The sequence below is a fragment of the Dipodomys merriami genome, unplaced genomic scaffold, assembly GCF_024711535.1.
Source record: "Dipodomys merriami isolate MVZ:Mamm:240054 unplaced genomic scaffold, mDipMer1.0.p SCAF_55, whole genome shotgun sequence".
Lineage (NCBI taxonomy): Eukaryota > Metazoa > Chordata > Mammalia > Rodentia > Heteromyidae > Dipodomys > Dipodomys merriami.
The window spans coordinates 2,860,338-2,887,619 of NW_027206124.1; the positions used below are offsets into that span (position 1 = coordinate 2,860,338).

At 52.4% G+C, this 27,282-nt stretch overlaps 1 protein-coding gene across 1 annotated transcript; it reads left to right on the forward strand.

Moving 5' to 3' along the window:
- Positions 1–627: 627 nt before the first annotated feature.
- Positions 628–27,282, forward strand: Tab1 (TGF-beta activated kinase 1 (MAP3K7) binding protein 1). Its single transcript, XM_069999566.1, has 11 exons — positions 628–724; positions 15,037–15,173; positions 15,460–15,613; positions 16,506–16,592; positions 17,010–17,148; positions 17,994–18,107; positions 18,523–18,634; positions 20,391–20,535; positions 22,273–22,495; positions 23,933–24,095; positions 25,728–27,282. Exons 1-11 carry the CDS (start codon positions 692–694, stop codon positions 25,933–25,935), a joined length of 1,515 nt encoding a protein of 504 aa, XP_069855667.1. The 5' UTR covers positions 628–691; the 3' UTR covers positions 25,936–27,282.

Consider the following 27,282-nt stretch of genomic DNA (forward strand, 5'->3'; position numbering starts at 1 on the left):
CTTCTTCCAATGCAGTCCCCACCCCACGCCGGTCCCCACCAATTCCAATGTTGGTACCGAGACTTAAACTCAGGAGCTGGCACCATCCTTCAGTTTTTCCCACACTTCCAGCTCGTGTGTGCATGCGTGCGTGTGCGTGCGTGTGCCCGTCCTGGGGCTTGGACTCAGGGCTCACGCACTGTCCCTCGCTCGAAGCTGGCGCTCCACAGCTCAGGATCCTCACGGACTTTCCTGCCCGGGCTGGCTTTGAACCTCGATCCTCAGATCTCAGCCTCCTAAGTAGCTAGGATTGCAGGCGTGAGCCACCGGCGCCCGACTAACAGCTTTCTAGGCTGGATTTGCTGGCTGTGACATCTGCGACAGCGGCGGCAGACACACAGTCATTTGTTGAGTGAATAATCCGCTCTCCTCAGGCCCCAAAGCCTTAGGGTCCCGTCGGAAAGAATCCCGGAGAAAGTGCGGGAATGAACACCCGCGAGGGCACACCAACTGTTCAGAGTGCACCAGCGCGCACACTTCCTCCACGGTGGCGCTGTGCGCATGCTCTCTCCCTAGGCGCCCCCCCCCGCCCCCGGGTGGCGCTGTGCGCATGCTCCCTGGAACTTTGGTCCTCCAAGGCGCTTTCAGCCTCTCTACCCGTCCTTCTCGTTGCTCCGCTGTGGGGGCGGGAGCGCCGCGGGGGTCCTCCAAGATGGCGGCGCAGAGGAGGAGCCTGCTGCAGAGTGTGAGGAGACTGACCGGCCCTCCGGGCTTGGGGGTCGGGAGCCCCGGTGTACTGTCGGGTGGTGGAGCGTGACCTCCGCCCGCTCCTCGCTTCCCTGGTCCGGGCGCGAGCAGCGCGCGGCAGCCGCGCGGGGTTGGGCCCCGCGCATGCGCGCCGCCGCCCGGCCGCCCGCGAGGCGCCGGGGTCCGGCTGGGTGGGGGCGTCCGCGAGCCGGAAGCGGGCGCGGCCGCGGAGCCCGCCGGGGCGCGAGTCCGCGTGACAGCCGGAGCGGCCCACGCGCGTGCGACGCGTGCTGCACGCTGGCCCCTCTGCGGGTCGCCTCTCATTGGTCCTTTTCATTTCAGTGTAGCCGCAGGAAATAATACTGTAGTCACTCTTACAAATGAGGAAACTGAGGCACAGAAGGCCATGTCACCCAGGCAGTCTGACTCCAGAGCGCCCCTTAAGCTCTGGGCTGTTCCGAAGGATTGGCAGAGGTGGTGGGGACCTTGGTTTGGGTTCCAGCTTCACTGTGCCTTCCTTGGTCTCAGTTGCCCCTCTGCAAGGTGACATTGGAAGTCCAGGCCTCTGGGTGAGACTGCGCCCATCTCCCCTCTCCATCTCCCGGCCAGGCTTTGATTCTGGTGTTTATTATTATTATTTTTTATTTATTTTTGTGGGGCTTGAACTCTAGGCCTGGGCCCTGCCCCTTAGCTTTTCTGCTCAGGGCAAGTGACCTATCACTTCCAACTACATAGCTCTACTTCCAGCTTTCTGGTAGTTTTAGTGGAGGTAAGAGTCTCGCTGGGCTGGGAAGGTGGCTCAGTGGTAGAGTGCTTGCCTTGCATGCATGAGGCCCTGGGTTCGATTCCTCAGCACCACGTAAGCAGAAAAAAAAGCTGGAAGTGGCGCTGTGGCTCAAGTGGTAGAGCGCTAGCCTTGAGCTGAAGAGCTGAGGGACAGCATCCAGGCCCCACGACTGGCAAAACAAAAAAGAAAAGAGTCTCACAAACTTCAAGCCCAGACTGGCTTCAGACCGGGATCCTCTGATCTCAGCCTCCTAAGTAGCTAGCATTATAGGTGTGAGCCAGCTTTGATTCTGTTTTTTAATCCCTGTGTCTTCTGAGATCATTGGCCTTCCTGCCCCTGAGGGTCTTGAGGCATCAGAATGATAGGATTAGGTTAGCCTTCACTGCTGTGTGTTAAGGAAGACCTGTATGTGTGTGTGTGTGGGGGGGGGGGTGTCTGGTACTGGTACTGGGGATTGTACTGCCTTACTACTTGAGCCATACCTCCACTCCTGTCTTTTTGCTGGTTAATTGGAGATAAAAGTCTTTTGGCTTTGTCTTCCTGGGCTGACTTTGAACTGCCATCCTCAGATCTCAGCCTCCTGAGTAGATAGCTAGCATTACAAACATTAGCTATCAACACACTGGCTAAGCAGGCATTGTGTAGAGTCTGGGAGCTGAGAGGTCTGAAAGGTCTGGAAGGGCATGAATGTCCCCATTGTAGAAAGTATCTGGGAAACACTAGCTTGACTGTGGTGTTGAGGGAAAGGGATGCTGGGAAGAATTGGTAAGTGGTGCATGTTGAGTTAGCTTACTATGGAAAGAGTGGTCACCTGGAATATGCAGAGCAAGGTAGCTGCCACCTTCTCCCCCTGCCCAGGAGACTGGTCAGATAGAAAATAAGCTTGCCTTGCCCCAATTTGGGTGATGATAGACTCTTAAAAATTACAGACATATAGCATCTTGATGCAAATCAGGGGACTTCCAGAGATGCCTATACAAGCACTCAACTCCACTCACACCCTGTCAGACAGACCAGCTCATCCTTGCTCACAAGGTATCATGGTGTCTAGTTCAGGCAGGGTGCTGTCCTGAGTCTGCTCAGATGCCTGTGTTCGACAGATGGTCGTGGAGGTTGCTACTCTGGCTTCTCGGCCTGGGAGTGCATGGATGAATGAGACAGGGTAGCCACCCTCACTGTGTATAGCCCAACTTGGGAGAAGGCACCTATGCCATTGGCATAGTGTGTAAGACACTCCCAGATCTGTGTGGGTCTGCATCAGGAGCCCTGGGCAGGCAGCAGAGAATTGCACAATCCTTGAAAGAGAGTCAGGTTTTCCAGGCAGAGGAGAGGAGGAACATTCCAGGAGGATATGCATACATACTTACACAGGTACATAGGTACCTGCTGAAGTTAGCTAAGTGGGGTTTCATGTCTGTATTGCTAGCACAGGCCATGGAACAGCCTCCAGTGATCCAGGCAGAGGGGCTTGCACGGAAGGAAGGGCTGGGATTACTCAAGGGGTTCTAGAGCTACTTGGCAGAGTGCGAAGTGGATCATCGTCCTGAGGAATTCCCCTTTCCTTGCCAGGGAGTGTGGAACCTTAAAAGGTCTTTTGGAGAAAAGAGCTTTTGAACAAAAAGCTTGATGTGTTCTAAACAACCAGCCGTCTCCCTCTGATAAGGCAGTGTGTGCCACACACAGAAGCTTGGGTTCAATGGGGTTCTGTCTCCACGTTTGTGGAGGTGTAGTAAGGGACATGAAAGGGTGTGAGGAGAGGTGTACAAAGGCTTTGCCTTTTCAGGAGCCCCAGGGAGGACCACTGTGGCTGCGGTTGAACACTTGGGGGAGAGTGGTAGCCATGGCCCAAGGGAGCTGCAGCCCTTGAATTGGCTTGGTAGATGCTGGCAATAGCCTTTGTGTCATGCGAAGCTTCTCGATGTTTTGAGTAGGGGTCTTATGCAGTCTGCTTTGTGACTGGAGAAAGATCTTTCTTGGATTTGAGCAGCAAGAGTGGAAGCCTGGCACCTGCTAAGTCCTTAGGTGTGAATGGATAGTGGCTTGAAGAGAGAGGACAGTGGCTTGGCCAGGGGGAGAGAGGAGTGGTGGGAAGTAGGAGGGTTCTGCTGTACTTGGAGGCAGAGCTGGTCTGATTTGCTGGAGTTGGATATGGGGTTCAAGGCAGAGGAGTGCCTGATAACTCCAAGGCTGGGTTTGAGCAACAGTGGCATCATTGACAGTGAGGGCCCCTGAAAGAGGACCTTCCTTCCTTCCTTCCTTCCTTCCTTCCTTCCTTCCTTCCTTCCTTCCTTCCTTCCTTCCTTCCTTCCTTCTTTCCTTCCTTCCTCCCTCCCTCCCTCCCTCCCTCCTTCCTTTCTTTCTTTTTCTTTCCTTCTCTCTCTTTCTCTCTCTCTTTCTTCCTTCCTTCCTTCCTTTCTCTTTCTTTCTCTCTCTCTTTCTCTCTCTCTCTCTTTCTTTCTTTCTTTCTTTCTTTCTTTCTTTCTTTCTTTCTTTCTTTCTTTCTTTCTTTCTTTCGCTTCCTTTGCACAAGGCTAGCACTCTACCACTTGAGCCACACAGTACCACTTCTGTGTATGGGGTACTGAGGAATTGAACCAAAGGCTTCATGCATGCTAGGTAAGCACTCTGCCACTGAGCCACATTCCTAGCCTCTAGAGGAGTTTATTGCATGCAAGGAGGACCTACCTGGAGTTTGATTTTGCCTGGATTGTTTTTAAGTACAAAGAGGAGGTCAACCAGAGATGGTGGTACATATTTATATTCTTAGCCACTCGGAAGGCTGAGTTGGGGGATTGCTTGAGCCCAGGAGTTTGAAGACAACCTGAACAATACAGTAAGACCCTGTCTCCAAAAATATAAAAAGAAGCCACCAGTGGCTCACACCTGTAATCCTAGCTACTCAGGGGCCTGAGATTTGAGGATCACGGTTCAATTCTAGCCCAGGCAGAAAAGTCCATGAGACTCTTATTGCCAGAAAATTGGAAGTGGAGCTGAGTTCAAGCCCTATGATCAACAATAGAAGAAAAAGAAAAAAAGAAAATTAACTTGAAATAATTATTTTATGTATTTGTTGCCAGTCTTGATGAACTCGGGGCCTGGGCGCTGTCCCTGCTGAACATCTTTTTTGCTCAAGGATAATACTCTACCACTTGAGCCACAGCATCCCTTCTGGCTTTTTCTGTGATTAATTGGAGATAAGAATCTCACAGAAAAAAAAAAAGTCTCACAGTCTTTCCTCCCCCCTCTGACTTCGAACCTGGATCCTCAACTCTCAGCCCCCTGAGTAGCTAGGATTACAATCATGAGCCACCAGCGCCTGGCTTGAAATTAATATTTTAAGATTAGGTATATCCTGAATAATTTTACTTATGAACCCACAGTGTTAGCTATATTTTTCTCTACAATGTACACACACATACACACACACACACACATACATATATACATACATACATACATACATACCTGATAAGATAAAAACATCCATTGCAAAAATTTCCTCATGGGTTGGGAAGGTGGCTCGATGGTAGAGTGCTTGCCTTGCATGCATGAGGCCCTGGGTTGGATTCATCAGCACCACATAAGCAGAAAAAGCTGGAAGTGGTGCTATGGCTCAGGTGGTAGAGTGCTAGCCTTGAGCTGAAGAGCTGAGGGACAGTGCCCAGACCCAGCGTTCAGGTCCCATGACTTCAAAAAAAAAAAAAAAAAAAACAACTCAGGCCCAGGGGCTGCCATGGCCCCCAGGGATTCAAATGGTAGTGGGGAACTTGGTGATGACAGCATGGAGCCTGTGCTGGAAGCCTTAGGGCATGGTGGAGAGCAAGAGTGTTCTTGCCTCTGAAGTGGATCACCCAGTGGCTTGGAGATGGCCGGAGGTTTTTTAAGAGAAGAAATTGCTGTCCCACCCTGAGCCATCTTCCCATAGAAATCCACACTGTCAGAGCTTCCTTTTGGTCCCCAAGGCATTCAGTTTCTTTCACTACAAAAACACTCAGCCTTTTCATACCATAATGTGATATTCAAGCTGTGGCCTGAAGCAGGCTTTGTCCACTTGTGCTGCCCAGCGCTTTGAGCTGAGTCCATGTGGGGACATCTCTGACCTCTGTTGATGTGACACAGACTGAGCCTCCTGTGTAAATGAAAGGGCCCAAGGTGTGGCAAAGCCCCTGGGGACCAAACACAGTTGGATCGCCGTGGAAGCTTTTCCTACCAGAGTAAGACTGGTGGAAAGCCCCTTACCAAATCAAGCTTAAGGCAAGCCCTTGGAAGCAGCCTTCTTAATTTCTGTTGGATTTTGTTAGCAATTCTTTGAATCGGGGAGGAATCACAGTCTCTGTGTTTGCATGTGCGTGCGCACACAGGCGTGTGTGGAGAGCCGGGTGGGGGGGGCTCTACACTGAGGGTGCCAAGTGTGAGACACCCCCTTCTCAGCTTTCCAAAGGCTTGTGCCCCCTGAGCTCATGAGCCTGGCATTTGGGGATGTGGGAGAAAGTATGCCTCAGTGAGCGCAGGGGCGGAGGGGTGGGCGGTTTGTGTGACTCGCAAATCCATGACCTTTCCAAAAATTGTTCAGAAATGTGGAGGAAGGAGGAGACTTGGCAGACTTGTTCATAGACGCCGCTGTGGCTACTTGGTGTGTCTGATCCCTAGTGGAGATGGAGAAGAGTGGGAGCTTGCCAGCCCTGGCCATGTGAGATGAAGTCAGGGAGGACTGAAGCTGGCCATTGTCTGGCCACTTGTCTCCAAATCTGTCCGAGGTGCCGTGGGGACCACACTCCAGGCCGGCCTGCCACTGAACAGCACCCAAACCACATGAAAACAATGCGTTACAGGATATAAGACACAGTATTTTTTTTTGTCTTTCTTTCTTTTTTTCTTTTGTCGGTTGTGGGGCTTGAATTCTGGGCCTGGGCGCTGTCCCTCAGCTCTTCAGCTCAAGGCGAGCGCTCTACCTTTTGAGCCACAGAGCCACTTCCAGTTTTTCTCGTGGTTCATTGGAGATAAGAGTCTCATGGACTTTCCTGCCTGGGCTGGCTTTGAATCATGATCCTCAGATTTCAGCCTCCTGAGTAGCTAGGATTACAGGTGTAAGCCACTGGCACCCAGCTAGTATTTTTTTTTTTTTCAACTAAGAAAATGATGCACTGCTAATTAACTTGTAACATTATCTCCAGTCATAGTGAATTATGGGAACTAACATCTTTAAACCAGTGAGCAAGCCAGGCACTAGTGGCTCACGCCTTTAATCATAGCTACTCAGGAGGCTGAGGTCTGAGGATCATGGTTCAAAGCCAGCCCAGGCAGGAAAGTTCATGAGACTCTTATTGCCAATAAACCACCAGAAAACCGGAAGTGGCGCTATGGCTGAAGTGGTAGAGTGCTTGTCTTGAGCTGAAGAGTTGAGGGATAGCACCAGAGTTCAAGCCCCACGAACCGACCAAAAAAAAAGAAGAGGGCTCCAGCCTGGTCTGTGGCAGGCAGGAGGTTCCACTAAAATAGAGTAGCCTTGTTTTGGTTTTTATCTTTTAGACATGGCAAATCATACTGGTTTTCCACTTAGAATATTGGAAAGGTTTACTTTGGAATGAAGTAATTTCAGAGAAAAATAGGGTAATTTAGAGATAAACTAGAAGTGAGCAATTTATTGAAAACCGTCCATGGCTGATTGAGGTTTGGGAAACCAGCCTCTGGTACTAGCTAGATTTGAGCAGGGACTTTAAGGGTCGAGGGGACAGAGAAAGACAGAAAAAGGAAGGTCTTACCTTCCTGTGCATGCTTTAAATATATGTTCTCTGGCTGAGTTTTTTTCTTCTATCTTTGTTTTCTTGCTGTCTACAGGGTGCCACTGTAAGCCAAGCAGGACTTTGCTCGGCAGAGCATGCATCTACATATATGTGCCTGTCTGTGATTTACCTCTGGGGTCAAAGTCTTCCATTATGATCTGTTAGTCACCCAGACTGGCTGGCCGTCTCTGCCCTCACTCTCACTTGCTGATGCAGACTTTCTCCCACGCCCCTAGAATATACGGGTTTTCAAGGAGGGCAGAAGATGCTACTTGCCTCCTCTGTTTGGTGTGAACCTCTCCTGCCAGAAGTGGGTTAGGTTCCTGCACCTTTTGTTGTGGGCACAGTTTTAGAAGTATTTGGAATGCTATGCAGAAGGCTCTGTCTGTACAGGGTCGACAATTCGGTGAGATTGTTCCTTTCTCGAAAGGAGAGACTCAAAACTGTGTCAACAGTCTGGAAGGCTAAGATGAAAGCATTAAGATCTAATCTGACCTTAGGCTTCCAGACCTAAGGGGGGAGTGTGGTAGAGGATACAGATGAGCAAGACCCCTTGGGGAGAAAAGCTGCCTGTTATCATTGGCAGCAAGTAGGAATGTTCCCAGCGAGGCAGGCCGCCTTCTTTTACTTAGGAGGGCTACTGGTTTCCATGTGTTGATTTTCTGACTTGACACCCAATGCTTTTCTTTTTGTTGGTTGGTGGGTTTGAGATAGTGTCTCCCAGTATAGCCCAGGCTGGCTGGAATTGGTTCTGTCGCTCAAACTGGCCTCAAAGTACAGTCTTCCTGGTTGGGTGCCAGTGATTCACTCCTGTAATCCTAACTACTCAGGAGGCTAAGATCTGAGGCACTTGGCTTAAAAGTCAGTCTGGGCAGGGAAGTCTGTAAGATTGTTTTCTCTGATTAAGCAACCAAAAAAGCTGGAAATGGAGCTGTGACTCAAGTGGTATAGTGCTAGCCTTAAGCAAAAAAGACTCAGAGATAGCACCCAGGTCATGAATTCAAGCCCCACAACCAGTACATACACACATAAACACACATGTAACCAAAAAAAATCTTCCTGACTCAGCCTCCCAAGTGCTGGGATTATAGACATATGTCACCATATCTTTTATTGTTTGAGTTAATTTTATCATGAATTTTCTAGGGTTTCCAGGTATACCATGCTTTACCTTTTTTTCCATTTGCTGTCCTATCATTTTTTTCCTCTGTCTTGATTGCCTGTGCTCACACTTCCATAATATTAAATAATGGAGAGTAGGCAGCTTTGTAGTGTTCCTAATGGAAATGTTTCTTCCCTTGTGCTTCACACTGAGTAAGATGCTGGAATTGCAACTCACTAAAGTATACATTTAAATTTAAGAAAGTATTGAGGGGCTGGGAAGGTGGCTCAGTGGTAGAGCGATTGCCTTGCATATATAAGGCCCGCCCTGGGTTTGATTCCTCAGTAGCACATAAGCAGAAAAAGCCACAAGTGGCGCTGTGGCTCAAGTGGTAGAGTACTAGCCTTGAGCTGAAGAGCTGAGGGACAGTGCCCAGGCCCAGAGTTTAGGCCCCATCACTGACAAAAAAAAAAAGTTTTGAAAGACTGAGAATGTGGCTTAGTGGTAGAATGTTTGCCTAGCATGCATGAAGCCCTGGGTTCAATTCCTCAGCACCACGTAAACAGAAAAAGCTGGAAGTGGTGCTATGGCTCAAGTGGTAGAGTACTACTCTTGAGCAAAAAGAAGCTCAGGGACATGTCCAGGCCAGGACTGGAAGGAGGGAGGGAGGGAGGGAGGGAGGGAGAGAGAGAGAATAAGTGAATAAGTATTGGAGCCAGGTGCTGGTGGCTCACACCTTTAATCCCAGCTACTCAGGAGGCAGATATCTGAGGATCATGGTTCAAAGTCAGCCCTGGCAGGAAAGTCCATGAGACTTTCTTTTGCCAGTCATGGGGCTTAAACTCAGGACCTGGTGCTGTCCCTTAGCTCTTATGCTCAAGGCTAGTGCTCTACCACTTTGAACAATAGCTCTAGTTCCAGCTTTTGAGTAGTTAATTGGAGATAAGTGTCTCACAGGGACTTCTCTGCTTTTCTGCCCAGCTGGCTTTGAACAGTGATCCTCAGATCTCAACCTCGTGAGTAGCTAGGATTATAGATGTGAGTCATCAGCACCCAGCTCGTGAGACTCTTATGTCCAGTTAACAATCAGAAAGCCAGAAGTGGCACTGTGGCTCAAAGTGGTAGAATGCCAGCTTTGAGCAACAGAGCTCAGGGACAGCCCCCAGGCCCAGAGTTCAAGCTCCACAACCAACCCCCCAAAAGAAAAAGAAAGAAAGAAAGAAAGAAAGAAAGAAAGAAAGAAAGAAAGAAAGAAAGAAAGAAAGAAAGAAAGAAAGAAAGGAAGAATTGGAGCAGGCACCAGGGGCTCATTCTTGTAATCCTAGTTATTCAGGAGGCTGAGATGTGAGGATCACCATTTGAAGCCTGCCCAGGCAGGAAAAGTCCCTGAGATTCTTATCTCTAACCAGCATAAAAGATGGAATTAGAGGGCTGGGAAGGTGGCTTAGCAGTAGAGCGCTTGCCTTGCATGCAGGAGGCCCTGGGTTCCATTCCTCAGCACCACATAAGCAAAAAGAAAAAAGCCGGAAGTGGCACTGTGGCTCAAGTGGTAGAGCGCTAGCCTTGAGCTGAAGAGCTGAGGGACAGCGACCAGGCCCAGAGTTCAGGCCCCACGACCGGACCAAAAAAAAAAAAAAAAGATGGAATTAGAGATGTGGCTCAAGTAATAAAGTCCTAGCCTTGAGTGAAAAAGCTAAGGAACAGCACCCAGACCTTGAGTTCAAGTCCCAGCACCAGTGTGTGTGCGTGCGCACGCGCGCGCGCGCACGCACACACACACACACACACAAAAATAAATAATAGTCACGAGTCACCAATGATTAACCTTGTTTTATTTACTTTTTCTTTTTTGAGACAGTTTCACTGTTTAGCCTAAGTTAGATTTGAACTTGCTATCCTTTTTCTTCATTCTCTCCAGTATTGGTATTACAGGTGTGTCCCACCATACCCAGCTCCCAACAAGACTTCCTTCCTTGCTTCCTTCCTTGCTTGCTTGCTTCCTTCCTTCCCTCCCTTCTTTCCTCCTTTCTTCCTTCTGTTCTTTCTTTCATTTTTTCTTGTAAATACAGAATGACTGATTCTAATCCATATAGGAAATCAAAGCAACTAGAAGAGCCAAAACAATTTTGGAAAAGAATAAAGTTAGAGGAATCACACTGTTGGTTTTAAGACTTACTATAAAGCTACAGTAATAAAACTAAAGTAATAAAATGTGATATTGGTGGGGAGATAGATACATAATTCAGCCAAATAAAACCAAGTCCAGAAATACCCTCCGTAACATGGCTAGTTAAATTTTAACAAAGATTCAATAGCAATTTGATGGGGAAAGGGTAATCTTTTCACCAGATGGTGTTCACACAATTGAACATCTGCATTTAGGAAAAAAAAAATACTACAACTTCCTACCTTTTCCGGGTGCTGGTGGCTCACGCCTGTAATCCTAGCTACTCAGGAGGCTGAGATCTGAGGATCAGGGTTCAAAGCCAGCCCAGGCAGAAAAGTCCGTGAGACTCTGATCTCCAATAAAAACCACTAGAAAACTGGAAGTGGTGCTGTGGCTCAAGTGGTAGAGCACTCGCCTTGAACTGAAGAGTGCAGGGACAGCGCCCAGGCCCAGAGTTCAAGCCCCACGACTGACCAAAAAAAAAAACAAAAAACAAAAAAAACTTCCTACCTTTGACCAAAATCAATTCAAACTGGACCAGAGACAGAAAGATAAAAATGTGAAACTATAAAATTTTTAGAAGGAAACCAAAGGTCTTTGTGACCTGCAGCTGGCTTGTCATGGCTCCAGGAGCAGGAACGATGGAAGGAAAGGATCGGTAAAATGACATCATCAACACCAAAAACCTAACCAGGTACCGGTGGCACCTGTAATCCTAGCTACAGAAGGCTGAGATCTGAGGACCAAGGTTCGAAGCAGGAAAGTTTGAGATTCTTATGCTAATTAATCCTTAATTAGCCACCAAAAAGCTGGAAAATGAAATGTGGCTCAGTGGTAAAGGGCTAGGCTTGATTGGAAAAAGAAAAAAGTCAAGTTAGAGCATGAGGCCATAAGTTCAAGCCCCAGTGCCAGCATCAAAACAAAAGAACACCAAAAATGTGGCACTACATAGGATACCACTATGTGAGCAGCAAGGCAAGCTACAGTCTTGGGTAAATATTTACAGATTGCATAACTATCAAGGATTTTATCTAAAACATGTAAAGAGTTCTAAGAACTCAAAAGTTCAGCTGAGTGCTGGTGGCTCACACCTGTAATACTAACTATTCAGGCGGCTGAGATCCGAGGATCATGTTCAAAGGCTAGCCCAGGCAGAGAAGTTCATGAGACTCTTTTCTCCAATTAGCCACCAGAAAACCAGAAACAGAGCTGTGGCTCAAAGTGGTAGAGCGCTCGCCTTGAGCAGAAGAGCTCAGGGACAGGCCCTGAGTTCAAACCCCAGGAGGGGGAAAAAGGTAAAGGAAAATCCCAAAGTGGGTACCAGTGATTTATGTCTGTAATCCTAGCTACTAGGGAGGTTGAGATCTTAGGATCGAGGGTCAAAGCCATCCTATATAGGGAAAATCCTTGAGACTTTTTTTTTTTTGGGGGGGGGGTCTGGTCATGGGGCCTGAACTCTGGGCCTGGGCGCTGTCCCTCAGCTCTTCAGCTCAAGGCTAGCACTGTACCACTTGAGCCATAGCGCCACTTCCGGCTTTTTGCTTTTTGCTTATGTGGTGCTGAGGAATCGAACCCAGGGCCTCATGCATGCAAGGCAAGTGCTCTACCACTGAGACACCTTCCCAGCCCCGTCCTTGAGACTCTTATCTTCAGTTAACCAGCAAAAAGCTAGGAGTAGAACTTTGGATCAAGTGGCAGAGCACTGGCTTTGAGCACTAAAACTCAAGACACAGCACCCAGGTCCTGAGTTCAAGCCCCAAGACTGGCACCAAAAAGAAAATATTCCAGTTAAAAAGGGGCATACACCAGACCTGTGTGCAGATAAATGCACAAGAAGATGCTCAGCATGATTAGGGAAATGGAAGTTGAAGTGAAATAAAGCATTCCCCTTAGAGTTCTAAACAGACTAGTTGCTGCTGGGTGGGGAAGGCACCAGCCTCCAGAACTCCTGTGCGGGGATGGTGGAGATGCTCGTGTTTCAGCCACTCTGGAAAACTGTCTGTGCCAGTTGGTTTCTCATGAATGAACATCATCCATTTGCAGTCCCTCCCCAAGGTAGTTACCTTAGAGAAATGAGAAGTTATATACCAGCAAAAACCTTCACGAGTGTTTGCAAGCCCTGCCTCTGTGTGTGTGTGTGTGTGTGTGTGTGTGTGTGTGTGTGTGTGTGTGTGTGTTTACACACTGGTGCTGGGGCTTGAACTCAGGGCCTGAGCACTATCCCTTAGCTCTTTTGTTAAAGAATAATGCTTTACAACTTGAGGAGCCACAGCTCTACTTCCAGCTTTTTGCTAGTTAATTGGAGATAAGAGTCTAATTTTCAGGGATGGGAATGTGGCTTAGTGATAAAGTGCTTGCCTAGGATGCATGAAACCCTGTATTCAATTCCTCAGTACCATATAAACAGAAAAAACCAGAAGTGGCTCTGTGGCTCAAGTGATAGAGCGCTAGCATTGAGCACAGAAAGGCTTAGGGACAGAGCTCAAGCCCTGAGTTCAAGCCCCAGGACTGGAAAAACAGAAAAACGACTTTTCACTTTTTGCTTTGAACCACTATCCTCAGATCTCAGCCTCAGGAGTAGCTAGGATTACAGGTGGGAGCCACCAGTGCTTGTCTAGCTCAGCTCTCTTAATAATTACCAACCCCTGAAACAACTAGAATGTCTGTTCCTGGATGAACTGACAAGTGGGCTGTGCAGGTCTGTGCAGTAGAACAGAGACCTGCTCTGTAGCCGGGAGGGACCAGCTACTGGTGCGTGTGCCGCAGTGCGGAGGAATCTCAGGGGTACAATCCTGAGTAAAAGAACCTGCCTTGAATTTCACATACTGCCTTTTGTCCCACATGTGACGAGCTGGCAGGCGGGTGCCAGGGGCTGGGTAGTGAGGACTTCAGAATGGCATCAGGAGGGAGTGTTTAGGGTTGTGGGCACACCACATCCCAAGTGTGGCAGGACTCCCAGCTTCTCCAGTGTGTTCACAGCCAGGCCCCTCCCCTCCACAACGTGCTATTTTAAAAATAAACTAGACTCCCACACCCCACAGAAGTGCTCCATAAGGAAGGTGCTAAAATAGATAAATACAGCATAAAAGCAATAAAATGGAAAAACAATCCAGAAAGCAACTCCCTGGCAGTATATGTAAAGTAACAAAATGAAGTTGGCCACATTTTTATCATGTCTGCTTGTAGAAGCCTGCAGCAGCGGTTTTCACATGCTTTTTTTTTTTTTTTTTTTTAGACCATTACTGGTAATTTGTAAGAAGTTGTGCACAATAGTGGTGTTCATTTAAGACTTCAATAAAGCTTTCCATACACATTTTAACGAGTGGCCTTGAAATTGGACTTTGATTCTCCCAACCATTGAATCTACTGTAGCTGTACAGTGGAACCCAGACTTCCTCATGAGCAGGCCCAGTGCTTGGGGGGGGGGGAACGGGGGGCTGGGCCTTGCTGCAGTCAGACCGCGGTGAGGCAAATGCAGGTGCTCAGGAACACTTAGTAAATTCAGTCAATATGTCGGGGCCTACTCAAGTGTATGCTGCTTATGTGTTTGAGATGCCACAGTGATGGTGCTTGGCAGCCTGAATTGAGAAAGAGCGGGAGTCAGATGAAGGCGGGCAGGAGAGATGAAGCTCTTGAGGCCCAGAGAACTCTTAGGTTTGTAGGCAAGGAGAAACTTGAGTGTCCATGTGTGGGACAGGTGCGCACCAGGCCGCAAGCGTCACTGGGAAGTACGTAGCAGGGGAGATGGGAAGGCCCAGTGCCAGGGAGAGATGGAGACCAGCTTGCAAGGTGGAGTTTCTCAAGACTTTGTCCTAACCATCCTCCTGAAGCCATGAAGGGAGCTATTTATGATGCAGACACCCCTGGCTGCGCCTGGTCTGATGCTCTGTGGGCAGACTGCCAACTGCAAACAGTGTCCCAGGCCTACCTTGCTTGTGACAGAATCTCTGTGAGGAGTGTGTGCAAAAAACTTTCCGCAAGGGGCTGGGAAGGTGGCTCAGTGGTAGAGCGCTTGCCTTGCATGCCTGAAGCCCTGGGTTCGATTCCTCAGCACCACATAAGCAAAAAGAAAAAAGCCGGAAGTGGTGCCGTGGTTCAAGTGGTAGAGCGCTAGCCTTGAGCTGAAGAGCTGAGGGACAGCGCCCAGGCCCAGAGTTCAGGCCCCACGACCAGACCAAAAAAAAAAAAAAAAAAAAAACTTCCCGCAAGGGCTTTGCTTCATTTGTGTTTTGCTTGTGTTTCACAACCCAGATCCATCCTGGAAACCACGTGTTGGAACACTGATTTTTTGTGGGGGAGAGGGGGTCCCCAGGAACCATTTGTAGATTGTCCATAAAGACAGGAAAGCCTTCTGCATGTATTTCTTTGTACAAGGATCGTTGCTTTCAGAAAGGAGTAGAACCCTTTGGTTCAGGTGAGTGGGAGAGGGAGGTGGCACTTCATGATTTCCTGGCATTCTCCCCGCCCCCAGGAGCAGCAGGCAAGCTGGACAGATGACCTGCCGCCTTGCCACCTCTCTGGCGTTGGCTCAGCTTCCAACCGCAGCTACTCCTCCGATGGGAAGGGCATCGAAAGTCACCCCCTGGAGGACAACTGGCTCAAGTTCAGGTATGCCTGTAGTGGAGGTTTGCAAGCAAGACACCATTGGGTGTGGGGCTTGCCCTAAATGTGGCCCTTGGCAGCAAGCCTCTGCTGTGGTACCTTCCCCATCTTGTGGAGGGCCTGCACGGGGCATGGGGAAGACGGAAGGCAGAAGGTCATGGGCACCATGAAATAATAGACAAAGTAGGCGACCCATGTGGGGACCTGAAGCCTTTGTCTTTAGTCTCCCCCAGTTCTTTCTTCCCCATCCAAGGTCCTGGTGTTAGGTCTCCTTTCACCCTCCCTCTACCAGGAGTGAGAACAATTGCTTCCTGTACGGCGTCTTCAACGGCTATGATGGCAACCGGGTGACCAACTTTGTGGCCCAGCGGCTGTCGGCAGAGCTCCTGCTGGGCCAGCTCAATGCTGAGCACACCGAGGCCGACGTGCGGCGGGTGCTGCTGCAGGTAGGAGCTCCAGGTAGCTGCTGTCACCCAGCTGACTTGCGTGACAACCCACCCGGGCCCTGGCCTTGTCGCTATGAATGTATCTAGGGTTGGTCCACAACCCACTAGCTTCTTTCCCCCTGCTGAGGAGCAGAGCTGGGAGCAGCCCCTGGTACAGGAGGGCTCTCATCCATCCCTAGGAGCTGAAGGCCTTGCATGAAGTAGTGGTCCTGTAGGGCTGGCAGTCTGGCTCTGGAGGAGATGCTGCTGCAGAGGGAGGGAGGCCTGGTAGAGACCAGGGTCTTCAGAGCAGCCCCCTCCTCTGAGTGAGTCAGGTGCAGCCTCTAGCTGCTGCATATGGCCAGGAAGGAGCTCCCCTCCCCAACTCCCAGCTGTGTCCTTGCTGGCCAGCAGCCTCGCTGCCCACTGTCATGTTGGAGTTTTCCTCCTGCGTCTCCATTTCCAAGCCCATGAAGATGGCCCGGCCTTTTCTTGTCCTCTTGGGACTCTGGGCTTCTGTGCAGTGACTTGGCAGTACCCACACCTTGGAGAAGGGGTCAGCATCATGGTAGGCAGGACCTGGCAGGGCTTGACAGAAGCCTTCAGGAAGAGACCACTGTGCTCCATTGACCTAGCACTGCCCAGAGCCAGTGCTGAGCCGAGGGCTGCCTGCTTGGGGCTGAGCCACTCTGATGCCAAGCCCAGGCTCTGCTCTGGGCTCTTAAGTCCCTTTGGGTGCTGCCTGAGCAGTACCCCTGCCCCTGATGTGCAAGAAGCCCCGGAGCTGATGGGTGTGGCACTGGGTCCTGTGAGCACGGCTGTGGAGGCAGTGACCTGCCGCGCTCTCCCAGGGCGTTCCAGTGTGAGGTGACCGGTGGCTGAGCCGGCCTTGGCCTCGTCTTGTGTCCTGCAGGCCTTCGACGTGGTGGAGAGGAGCTTCCTGGAGTCCATCGATGATGCGCTGGCTGAGAAGGCAAGCCTCCAGTCCCAGCTACCAGAGGTAACCTCCCCACCTGCATGGGCCCAGATGTCAAGGCCTAGCTCTGCCGGAAGCCAGCTCACCTGCCATGGTCACTCACCAAGCATGGACCCAGCAGAGCCAAGGAATCGTGGGAGCCAATGGGCCTGTGCTTGAGAGGCTCCTGTGGCCTGCTGTGCATGGGACAGCTTTCCCTGAGGCTCAGCTTTGGCTTTCAGTGACGGGAGGGAGGTCAGGCCTTTCCAGTCCTGTGGTCCCAGGCTGCAGCCTCATCACTTGCCAGCAGCTTCGGGCTGCTCCTGTGTTAGGGCTTGCGGGCTTTCCTGAACAGGCCTTCATCCTGGCCATGCCACAGCCATCTGTCTGTCCTCTGGGCCTTCACATCCCTACTCCCATCTGGAGCACCTGCCTGCCTGACCCCTCTGTTGATGGATGCAGGGTGTGCCCCAGCACCAGCTGCCTCCTCAATATCAGAAGATACTGGAGAGACTCAAGGTGCTGGAGAGGGAGATCTCAGGAGGCGCCATGGCCGTCGTGGCAGTTCTTCTCAACAACAGGCTCTACGTGGCCAACGTTGGTGAGCCACCCACTGTCCCAGGCCCGGGGAGGGGAGGAGGGGGGAGACTGGGCTTGGAGCTCTCTCTAGTGGGCTGCATTCTAGGCACATAGAACCTCAGATGCAGAGTGTCCTGCAGCCACTGGACATGTGCCCTCATTCCAGCCACACCATCCAGGAGGAGGATGGCCTGGATGGAGCAGGCATCCTGGCGTTTGGCCTCACTCTGCCACTAACTGGCTTGTAGCCTATGGTGAGCCACAGTCTGGCTCTGAAGTGGCTCCAAAAGAGGTTATGTGGTGCGAATACCCAGTCAGCATCCCCCAGCAGTGAGCTGGGAGAACTGAGCATCTGACTAATGGGAAAAGGAGCGGCCGTCTGGGAAGCAGAAGAGAGTGTAGAGCATGCAGGTTCCTACTGTGGGGACTGCAGAGACCTCTTGTGCACCCCTCTGTCTTCCTCCATTCCTTAGCAATTTGTTAGACAGCAACTTTCGAACCAAAACGAGATTAGTACTTAGTGGACCACCATGTCCCATCCAATGCCAAGAATTACCTTGTGGCTGGTTCTATTCCATCTATTGCCCTTCATCCCCAAATTTTTGTGAAGCAAATCCTAGACATTGTGGTGTGATGTCACCTCCAGAGTAGAGATACCTCTACCCTAGTACTCTTAGTACATGCATGATCCTGTGATTGTCACCAATTGCCCCCAACTGGTAGGTCACCCCTGGTCTAGCCTTGGCCTTTCCTGCAGCCTGTGTGAGAAGCCTGCCCTCCCCCCTTCTCTCAGGGGTCCCCTCCTCTCCCAGGGGCCTCCGCCTCCTCCTGCATAGTCTTTGCCTAGCTGCTCAAACTGTGCTGCAGGCACGAACCGGGCACTCCTGTGCAAGTCCACAGCGGATGGGTTGCAGGTGACCCAGCTGAACATGGACCATACCACAGAGAACGAGGATGAGCTCTTCCGCCTTTCCCAGCTGGGTGAGCAGAGGATGCCGGGCTGGGGGGTCAGTGTGAGGGGACTGACCCCTGTACCCCTCATGTGCTCTCCTTTGCTGGCCAGGGAGAGGGGTGGAAGGGCTGGGCGCTTCAGTCTGTGGCCAGTCAGCCTGGGGTGCATGGAGGGGGCGTGGCCTGGGGAAGGGGATGTTCTTAGGACACTAGGGGTGCTGTGTAGCTGCTCACCATGTCACCCTGCTGTTACCTCCCTTTCCTCCTCCTTGTTGGCGTGGCATGTTTCTCTCTCTCTCTCTCTCTCTCTCTCTCTCTCTCTCTCTCTCTCTCTCTCTCTCTCTCTCTCTCTCTCCCTCTCTCTCTCTTTTTTTTTTTTTTTCCTAAATTTGTAATGAACCAGGGATGGTTCTACAGGAATGCCTGTTCTGTCTCTCCCTGGTAGGTTTGGACGCAGGAAAGATCAAGCAGGTGGGGGTCATCTGTGGGCAGGAGAGCACCAGGCGCATCGGGGATTACAAGGTCAAATATGGCTACACTGACATAGACCTGCTCAGGTGGGTGGCCAGCCAGCAGCCCGCAGAGGGCTGGGGCCAGAAGCTGATCTCAGGCCGCAGAGGGAGGGGTTATTGAGGCTCAGGGAGACACTTTTCCTAACCCCAGGGTAACAGGTATGCGGTGGGGCCTGGGTGAGCAGGCCAGGAGTTGAGTCCCATGTGCTAGGCTGGCAAGGGGTCAAGAAGGAAGCTGGGCCAAAGCCAGGGCAAGCAGCAGTGTCGCAGGGCCTGGTGGGGCAAGCAGGAGGTGGCATGAAGAGCTGGCGTGGATAGGTATGAGCAGGCTACCAGCCTGTTGGTCACTGCTGCCCGTGGCCAGAGGCAGTGCAGAGGTGTGAGATGAGTGACCTGCCTTCCTGCGGGGACGCTGCCCTCTGTGGTGATACCCAGCTCGTGGCAGTGACAGTCCTGCTGAGCCTTTGTTGCGGCCAGCCTACACCGCTCCTTACACACAGCCTTCCGTTCTCCACTTGCTCAGATCCTCAGATATGTTCCTCAGATATATGAGGCACGGAGACATCAGGTAGCCTGCCTGGTCATAGGCCTGGTGATGGACCAAGGCAGGACTTGACCTCAGACAGCCTGAATTTGGAGCATGTGTCCTTAATGGCTGGCTAACCTGTGTAGGAAACACTGGCACTTGGGTGATGCCAGCCACAGCTTTTACGTGGCAGGGCCGTAGGAACCTCACCAAAGACCCCGTCAGCAAGGGCCAGACCTCCTCACCTGCGCCTCCCAGGATTTAAGCAGTTTGGAACCTTTGTCATTAATTTATAGGGTTTTCTTTGCTCTGTTGAAGGCCTGTGTGTGAAGGGCTCAGGGCAGGGCAGTGACGGCAAGTCTTCCATCCGTGCAACCCAGGAGACCCTGCTGAGGCCGCCAGTTTCTCATGTGTGTCTGCACATGCGAACGTGCACACAGGCGCCTCTGGGTGTTTTCTGAGAGCTAAGGATGACAGCAGCCCCCTGAAATACCCACAGAAATACCCTGTATACACTCCCAGGAGTGTGCCCCTTACCTTTCTTCCTTAACTACCTTATTGCAGTCTGAGTGATGTACTCAGGTCCATACTTCCTGTGCGCAGCTCGGAGGCCGAAGCTAAGGTCACGTCCCCCTCTGTTTACACAAGCGATGCCCCTCACACACCTGCACACCTGCACCTGAGTGCAGCCTCTGGGATTCCAGCACCTGGTGGGCCTGGACAGCCCAGCCCTCGGCATGTGTCCACTTTGTCCTCTGAGTGTTGTGTCAGGAATGTCCTCGGGCCCATGTACATGTGCTCCAGATTTGCAGGTTAGCAAATGGTGTCTCTGCACATGGTCTATTTGTGGCTTGAGCTGTATAGACACCTGTGAGTGGGCTTGCTTGCTTTTTTTTATTTTTTTTTTTTTTGACAGTCCGGTTTGAACTCAAGACTGTGGGTTTGCTTGGCTTGATTCCTCAGCGAGCACTTTACCACCTTCAGAGAGGAGTGGGCTTTTCCATGGCCTCCTCTCTTGCTGTTCTGCCCTGCCCTGCCAGGCTCTATAGACAGGAGACACCAAACAAGGCTGGAGTCTGATATTTGACCTTGGCCATCTGAACCCCAGAGCACACCAGCTCTCCTGGCCCTCAGGTCTGCGCTGATTTTCTCTTTCTTTTCCACTTACCAAGTCAGTGTTGTATTGTACATTCTAGGTGTAGCTTCTCCCCCCAGCAGAAGCAGCCTCCACCTGGTGGTCTATCCACACCAAGCCCTCCCTCCCCTCTCCCACAGTGCCGCCAAGTCCAAACCCATCATCGCTGAGCCAGAGATCCACGGTGCACAGCCACTGGACGGGGTGACCGGCTTCCTGGTACTGATGTCCGAAGGACTCTACAAGGCCCTGGAGGCAGCCCACGGGCCTGGCCAGGCCAACCAGGTGAGCCACACACTGCACGGGTGGCCAGGCGCTCTCCTCACAAGCTGTCAGACATCTTTCCAGAGGTCAAGAGGTGGGGAAGGAAAAGCTCAGAGCTCTGAAGACATTGCTCCTGCCCAAAGCAGTACTCATTTCACTGTTCAGCACAAGTGCTGAGGAAGAGGGAGAGGGAGAGACTCCCATCAGATTGTTCTGGGCTGAGGGGGAGAGCCCAGGAAGGGCTGCAGCCTGCTGCACAGAGCTGGGCTGAGGTATCAGGCCTCCCAGCCGCAGCCTCAGGAGGCCTCTCTTCAGTGAGCCGCAGAGTCCCTCACCTCTGCAGCGAGGAGGGCCGTGCTCCTGTGGAGGCCTGTGCAGTGGGGAAGGCCATGCTCCCGTGGGGACTGTGCTGAGGTCAGGCACAGGAAATGGAGCTGTTGAGTCAGGGAGAAAAGACATGTTTCTCGCACAACGTGGTGCACAGGTGGCAAGCAGTCGTCACTGAAGTATGACTTCCAGGCTGGTCTCAAAGTCATGTGCCAGGAACACAGGTGTGCACTGCCATGCCTGCCTCTGATCATCTCTTTTTCCTTTCTGGGCAGCACTGGGGATTGAACGCTGGGCCTTGCATTTGCTGAGCAAGTGTTCTGCACTTGAGCCCACGTTAATTTTGCCTTTGTGTTTAGATAGGTTTTGTATTTTTGTCCAGGCTGACATCTACCCTCAGTCTTTTTTTTTCTTGTCAGTCATGGGGCTTGAACTCTGGGCCTGGGTGCTGTCCCTGAGTTCTTCAGCTCAACGTGAGCACTCTACCACTTGAGCCACAGTGCCACTTTCGGTTTTCTGGTGATTCATTGGACATAAGAGTCTTACGAACTTTCCTGCCTGGGGTTGGCTTTGAACCATGATCCTCAGATCTCAGCCTCCTGAGTAGCTAGGATTACGGGCCTGAGCCCAACTACCCTCAGTCTTATTATTTCTTCCTCCCAAGCAGCTGGAATTACAGACATGAGCCACTGTGCCCAACTCTAATTCATCCTCTTCAACAAAGAAAGTGTAGCTATCTCCCAATTCCCTGTGTTCAGGGTTTTTCACTGTTTTCTTCTTATTCATCCCAGCAACTTTGTGGCACAGAGGGGCCAGTGGCTTACTAAAGCAGGGAACTCGGGTGGGGCTCAGCTCCCAGGGTTCTGTCTGAGGTCACGGTGGGACGGTGGAGCTGAGCCTGGCTCCCCGTGCGGTCCCTTCCCCTCACCTGTCTGCCCTCTACCTCTACGAGCCGTAGCCAGTCCTCCCGTAAAGAACTGTGGTTTTCTTTTTTTCTGTCTTTCTTTGGTGCCACGTATCCAGTGGCATCTCCCAGGTTCTAGAACATGATGTCTTCATTCTCAGGTTCTGACAAACCTGGCATGTTGTAGCCTTCAGCAAGTTAGTGTGAGAAGCAATGCTTGATGCTGGCCATTCACATGGCCCTTCTTAGCAGTCTACAGACTGCTCAGATTCGTGATGCTATGTAACTCTTGTAATAACCCAGGGAAGTGATCCATTTAGAGGTATGGAAGCCAACTTTTCTAACTCGAAAGTTCCAGAAAGATTATCCTAAAGGTCTTGAAAAGCTCAGATTACAAGTTGGCTGGTAGGGACTTCCTTTACCTGCTGGGTTTGTGACCCCCTAAATCAACAGGACCCTGGGATTACGGGTCCCCCTTCCCAAGGCCACTCCTCACTTCTCAACCAGCTCCTTGGTTCCACCCCCAGGAGATCGCCGCAATGATTGACACTGAGTTTGCCAAGCAGACCTCTCTGGATGCAGTGGCCCAGGCCGTGGTGGACCGGGTGAAGCGTATCCATGGTGACACCTTTGCCAGTGGGGGGGAGCGTGCCAAGTTCTGCCCACGGCACGAGGACATGACCTTGTTGGTGAGGAACTTCGGCTACCCACTGGGAGAGATGAGCCAGCCCACACCCACCCCAGCCCCAGGTGGGTGTGCCACAAAGTGGTGGCCTTACTGCTTGGCATCTGTGAAGCAGGAGACCCAGCTTTGAGCGGTTCTGACCTGATGCTTTGGTTTGCCAACTCTGCGCTGTCTGTATAATGAGAATGGTAGCACTTCCCTGCCATCTTTTGAAGATCTGCCACATGAGCACACAGTGCAGGCCACAAGACACGGACAGATGATCAGGCCCCGAGGCCTGGCTCTGGCCACAGTGGACTGGGCAGATACTTTCTTTTTTCTTTTTCTTTTTCTTTTTTTTTTGCCAGTCATGGGGCTTGAACTCAGGGCCTGAGTACTGTCCCTAAGTTCTTTGGCTCAATGCTAGTGCTTTAGCCCTTTGAGCCACAGCACCGCTTCCAGTTTCCTGGTGTTTAGTTGGAGCTAAGAGTCTCATGGACTTTCCTGCCTGGGCTGGCTTTGAACTATGATCCTTAGATCTCAGCCTTCTGAGCTGAGTTGATAGGATAACAGGAATGAGCCAGGTGCCTAGCAGTACTTTACTTTCTTACTTTCTCCTCTTTTTCTCTCTTTCTTTCCTTTCTTTCTCTTTCTGTCTCCTCACTCCCTCTTTCTCTTTCTCACCCTCTCCCCTCTCCTCGCTCTCTTTTTTGGGTCAGTCCTGGGGCTTGAATTCAGGGCCTGGGCACTGTCCCTGAGCTTCTTTTTGCTCAAGGCTAGCACTCTACCACTTGAGCCACAGTACCACTTCAGACTTTTTCTGTGTATGTGGTACTGAGGAATCAAACCAGGGCTTCATGCATGCTAGGCAAGCACACTACCACTAAGCCATATTCTCAGCCCCTCCTTTCCCTTTTTTTTTTTGGGTCCCGTCGTGGGGCCTGAACTCGGCCTGGGAGCTGTCCCTCAGCTCTTCAGCTCAAGGCTAGCGCTTTACCACTTGAGCCACAGCGCCACTTCTAGCTTTTTGCTTTTTGCTTATGTGGTGCTGAGGGATCGAACCCAGGGCCTCATACATGCAAAGCAAGTGCTCTACCACTGAGCCACCTTCCCAGCCCCCCCTCCTTTCCTTTTTTAAAGAAACAGATCTTAAAAAAAAAAAAAGAAAAGAAACATCTTAGAACTTGAACTTAGTGGCTGGGTGTGTTCCACCAGACCCCAGGGTTGCTGGCATTTCTCTGGCTTTTTATTGCAGCCGTATTTTTATTGGGTTAGCCTCAGCGAGGAGCAGACTTCTGTGGACTAAGCCGTCAGGGGAAGCTGGGCCGTCACCCACCCTGCCTCAGCACAGCTTCCGTGCTGAAGGGAGGGCTCTGCTCCTGCGCTGCTCCATGGATCCAGGGCCCCTTGGGGGCTCGGGGAGCCTCCCAGTCTACAACCCCTCAGCCCAGAGAAGCAATATCCCTGTGCCTCTTTCCTCTTCCCACCCCCTCCTCCTACCCACCGCTGTCTTCCTCCCACAGCTGCAGGGGGCCGTGTGTACCCTGTGTCCGTGCCCTACTCCAGTGCCCAGAGCACCAGCAAGACCAGTGTCACCCTGTCCCTCGTCATGCCGTCCCAAGGCCAGATGGTCAACGGGGCCCACAGCGCTTCCACCCTGGATGAAGCCACTCCCACCCTCACCAAGTAAGCCAAGGCGCTGCCCTGTGCCCGCCGTGCTGGACCTCTCCAGCCTCCCCCTCCCCCCCCCCCCCCGCCCCTGGGGCAGCATAGATGGTTGCTGGTAAAGCTGGACCTGGGTGGCCCAGGAGGGCTGGAGGGGACAGTCCACCATCCACTGGGTCAGGCCACATCATTGCTTTGGACCTTGCTTTGTGCAGGTTCTCTTGTTCTTTTCTCCCATGTGGGAGTGTGTAGCCTAGGCTAGACCTCTCCATGGGCTCTGTGTGGGTCCCTGGGTCGGCCAGGGACCACTGCCCCTGCCCTGCTTCTCCCACCACTGCTCCCCCAAGGGTCCATGCGGGTTTCAGCTTTGAAAGGTTTGTCTAGTTTAGGGGGAGGGGGCGTTCATGAAGTGGGGATGGGGTTGGGCAGGAGCTGCCCCTCCCTATAGACCTGTGGGACAGGTCTGTAGCCAGCACCCCGTGGGGGGCGGGAAGGGATCTGGTTTCCATATTACAGCCCTGCAGGGGTAACAGATCCCACACCCAGCCCATCAGGATGGAGCAGGCAGGATGTGGCCAATTAGAAGGGCCTTGTTTGCCTCGGCCTGCCCCGGGCCTGCCTTCTGCCCACAAGATCTGCTGCTAACATTGTGGCAGGAAGAGTCTGCCAGCAGCCGGGAGTCCCAGAGCCACGGGCAGCTCGAGCAATCCTTGAACGGGGTCAGCCTGTCCTCTCCTCGCCCCACCCCCACCCCAGGAAGCCACCAGCTGCGTCCACACAGCTGATCACTGTGGCCCACGGAGGATGAGCATCCTCCGCCTCACTCCCTGGGCCTCCAAGGCCTCTGCCCTCCCCTAGCTGAGACAGTTGGGTCACATGCGGGCCAGCCTGAGCTGGTGCTGTGCGTGCTGGGAACTGGCAGGCAGCGGCTGTTGTGCACCCAGTCCACAAGAGGCAGAAAGTTTCCTGGAATAGGGGTCCTGCCTGCCTGTGGTCCAAGGCTGAGATTGGAGTGGCTCAGAGCCTCAGTAGAACTTTCCCTAACAGAGGAAGGTCACCATGCATGGCTGCTTAGCCCTGACACCATGCGAGTGTTCCATTTACCCTCTGTCAGCTTAAAGAGCCGCATATAGCCAGTGCTGTAATACTCTTTTTTTTTTCTTTTTTTTTGGGGGGGGGTCCAGTCATGGGCCTGAACTCTGGGCCTGGGCGCTGTCCCTCAGCAATTCAGCTCAAGGCTGACACTCTACCACTTGAGCCACAGCGCCACTTCCGGCTTTTTTCTTTTTGTTTATGTGGTGCTGAGGAATCGAACCCAGGGCCTCATGCATGCAAGGCAAGTGCTCTACCACTGAGCCACCTTCCCAGCCCCCTGAAATACTCTTGAAGGCTTGGCATAATGACACCTGCCTGCAATCCCAGCAGTCAGGCTGAAGCAGGAGGATCCTGAGTTCATGGCCACCCAGACAATATAGTGAGACCCTGTCTCCGAAAACCAAAACAGAAAAAGAATGCATTTGACAGCTTTTGTGTCCCTCAGAACAGCTGGTTGGCTCTTACGGCCATCTCTGATAGGCAGGCCTGCGGCCCACCGAAGGTTGGGGCTCTGTCTGCAGGTCCTGCCTCAGTTGTCCCCCTTCCCTCCTTCTGCAGCCAGAGCCCGACCCTGACCCTGCAGTCCACCAATACACACACGCAGAGCAGCAGCTCCAGCTCTGACGGGGGCCTCTTCCGCTCCCGGCCTGCCCACTCGCTCCCACCAGGCGAGGATGGCCGAGTGGAGCCCTACGTGGACTTTGCTGAGTTTTACCGCCTCTGGAGTGTGGACCATGGTGAGCAGAGCGTGACGACAGCGCCATAGGCCTGGGCAAGGAGCGCAGCCCCGCCGGTCCACGCGTGGGGTGCGTGGGGACGGCCTGTGCTGGGGGCCAGTGGACACCCCCACGTCGTGCACCAGGCTTTGGCCCACGGCACTGCAGGCTGTGGAGCTCACGGGTACAAACTTTGTGGCTGGTGTGCACCTGGCCACCACATAGGCTGGTGGCTGGGTTCGCTGGGCAGCCCCAGCCAGGACTGTAGCTGTCCCTCAGAGCAGGATCCAAGCATAGAAGCTGTGGCGACACAGTGGGACACACTTGCGGACCCACGGTGCCTCCAGCCAGATGGAATGCTTGCTCGAGGCCACCCCCCAGAATAGCCCCTGGACACCGCTAGTACCCTTCGTCTCTGTCCGTGTCCCCCAGCCTCTCGGCTTGCGGTCCCTGTGTCCCTGGGATGGCCACAGGAGCAGCTTAGGTGTGGCTGAAGAAGCATGAGGCTGGAGCCGCCAGAACAGAGCGCTGGTGGCTGGACATCCCCAGGGGCGCAGGAGGTGAGCTGCCCACCCAGCCGCTCTTCTGCCGGCCCCGCGCTGCATCCTCCGTGCTGCTGCAGGGGAGGCCCAGTAGTGAGCGGCTGAGGGTGAGGTTGGACTGCTTCTGGGTGGCAGCCAGAGGTGACAGTCTGGGCTGGGGGCCTGGCTGAGAGAAAAGACTGGGCAGTGGCTGTGAGGGAAGAGGATCCTTGGAGTACTGGCCAGAGCAAAGCCCAGGAAGACAAGGCTTTAGGGGTGTGCATGATATTTCCAAATAGGGAGGGAGGGACGGGCCAGCCAGGCCCTGAGCTAGATCACTCGCAGGCTCCGCCTTGGTGGGGTCCACAGAGGAGACAGCGGCTGCTGCCTGCCCTTGTCCAGAGCTCTAGCCTGTGGCCTTGGTGTGGTGTGTGGTTCACAGGTGCTGCCATGGGCTGGGAAGGTGGCTCAGTGGTAGATCACTTGCCTTGCACAGGTGCTGCCCTCCCCACCCCCCGGCCCCACAGTGAGGGCACAGCCGCAGGCAGTCAGGCCACAGTGTTGTCCTTGCTGTCTGGAAGACCAAAGACCAGTTCCAGAGCCCCTGCCCGCTCTGGCCAGGAGTCTGTGTCCCCGCAGCAGAGCCTGCCCCACGCAGTACTGGGGACACTGCCACCGAAGAAGCAGAGAGAAAATGTGGATGACAGCCACCCGCCCTGGCTGCCCTGCCCTGGGAAGCCACATCTCTGCTGGCCCGCAGATTTTGGGAACATGGGACTGTCTCAGGAATGTCTGGGGATGCCTGGTGCTCTTACTCTAGAAATGGAATCATGTTTGTTGTTAATGCAATACGGAAACACGTGGTGTTCTCCGCCA

What these genes read in the sequence shown, in the direction of transcription:
- Tab1 (XM_069999566.1), top strand. Translation starts at nt 692, where the DNA reads ATGGCGGCGCAGAGGAGGAGCCTGCTGCAGAGT. An exon ending in TGCGGCGGGTGCTGCTGCAG is followed by an intron (nt 15,614 to 16,505) that starts GTAGGAGCTCCA and finishes TGTGTCCTGCAG; the next exon opens with GCCTTCGACGTGGTGGAGAG. An exon ending in GCCACTCCCACCCTCACCAA is followed by an intron (nt 24,096 to 25,727) that starts GTAAGCCAAGGC and finishes CTCCTTCTGCAG; the next exon opens with CCAGAGCCCGACCCTGACCC.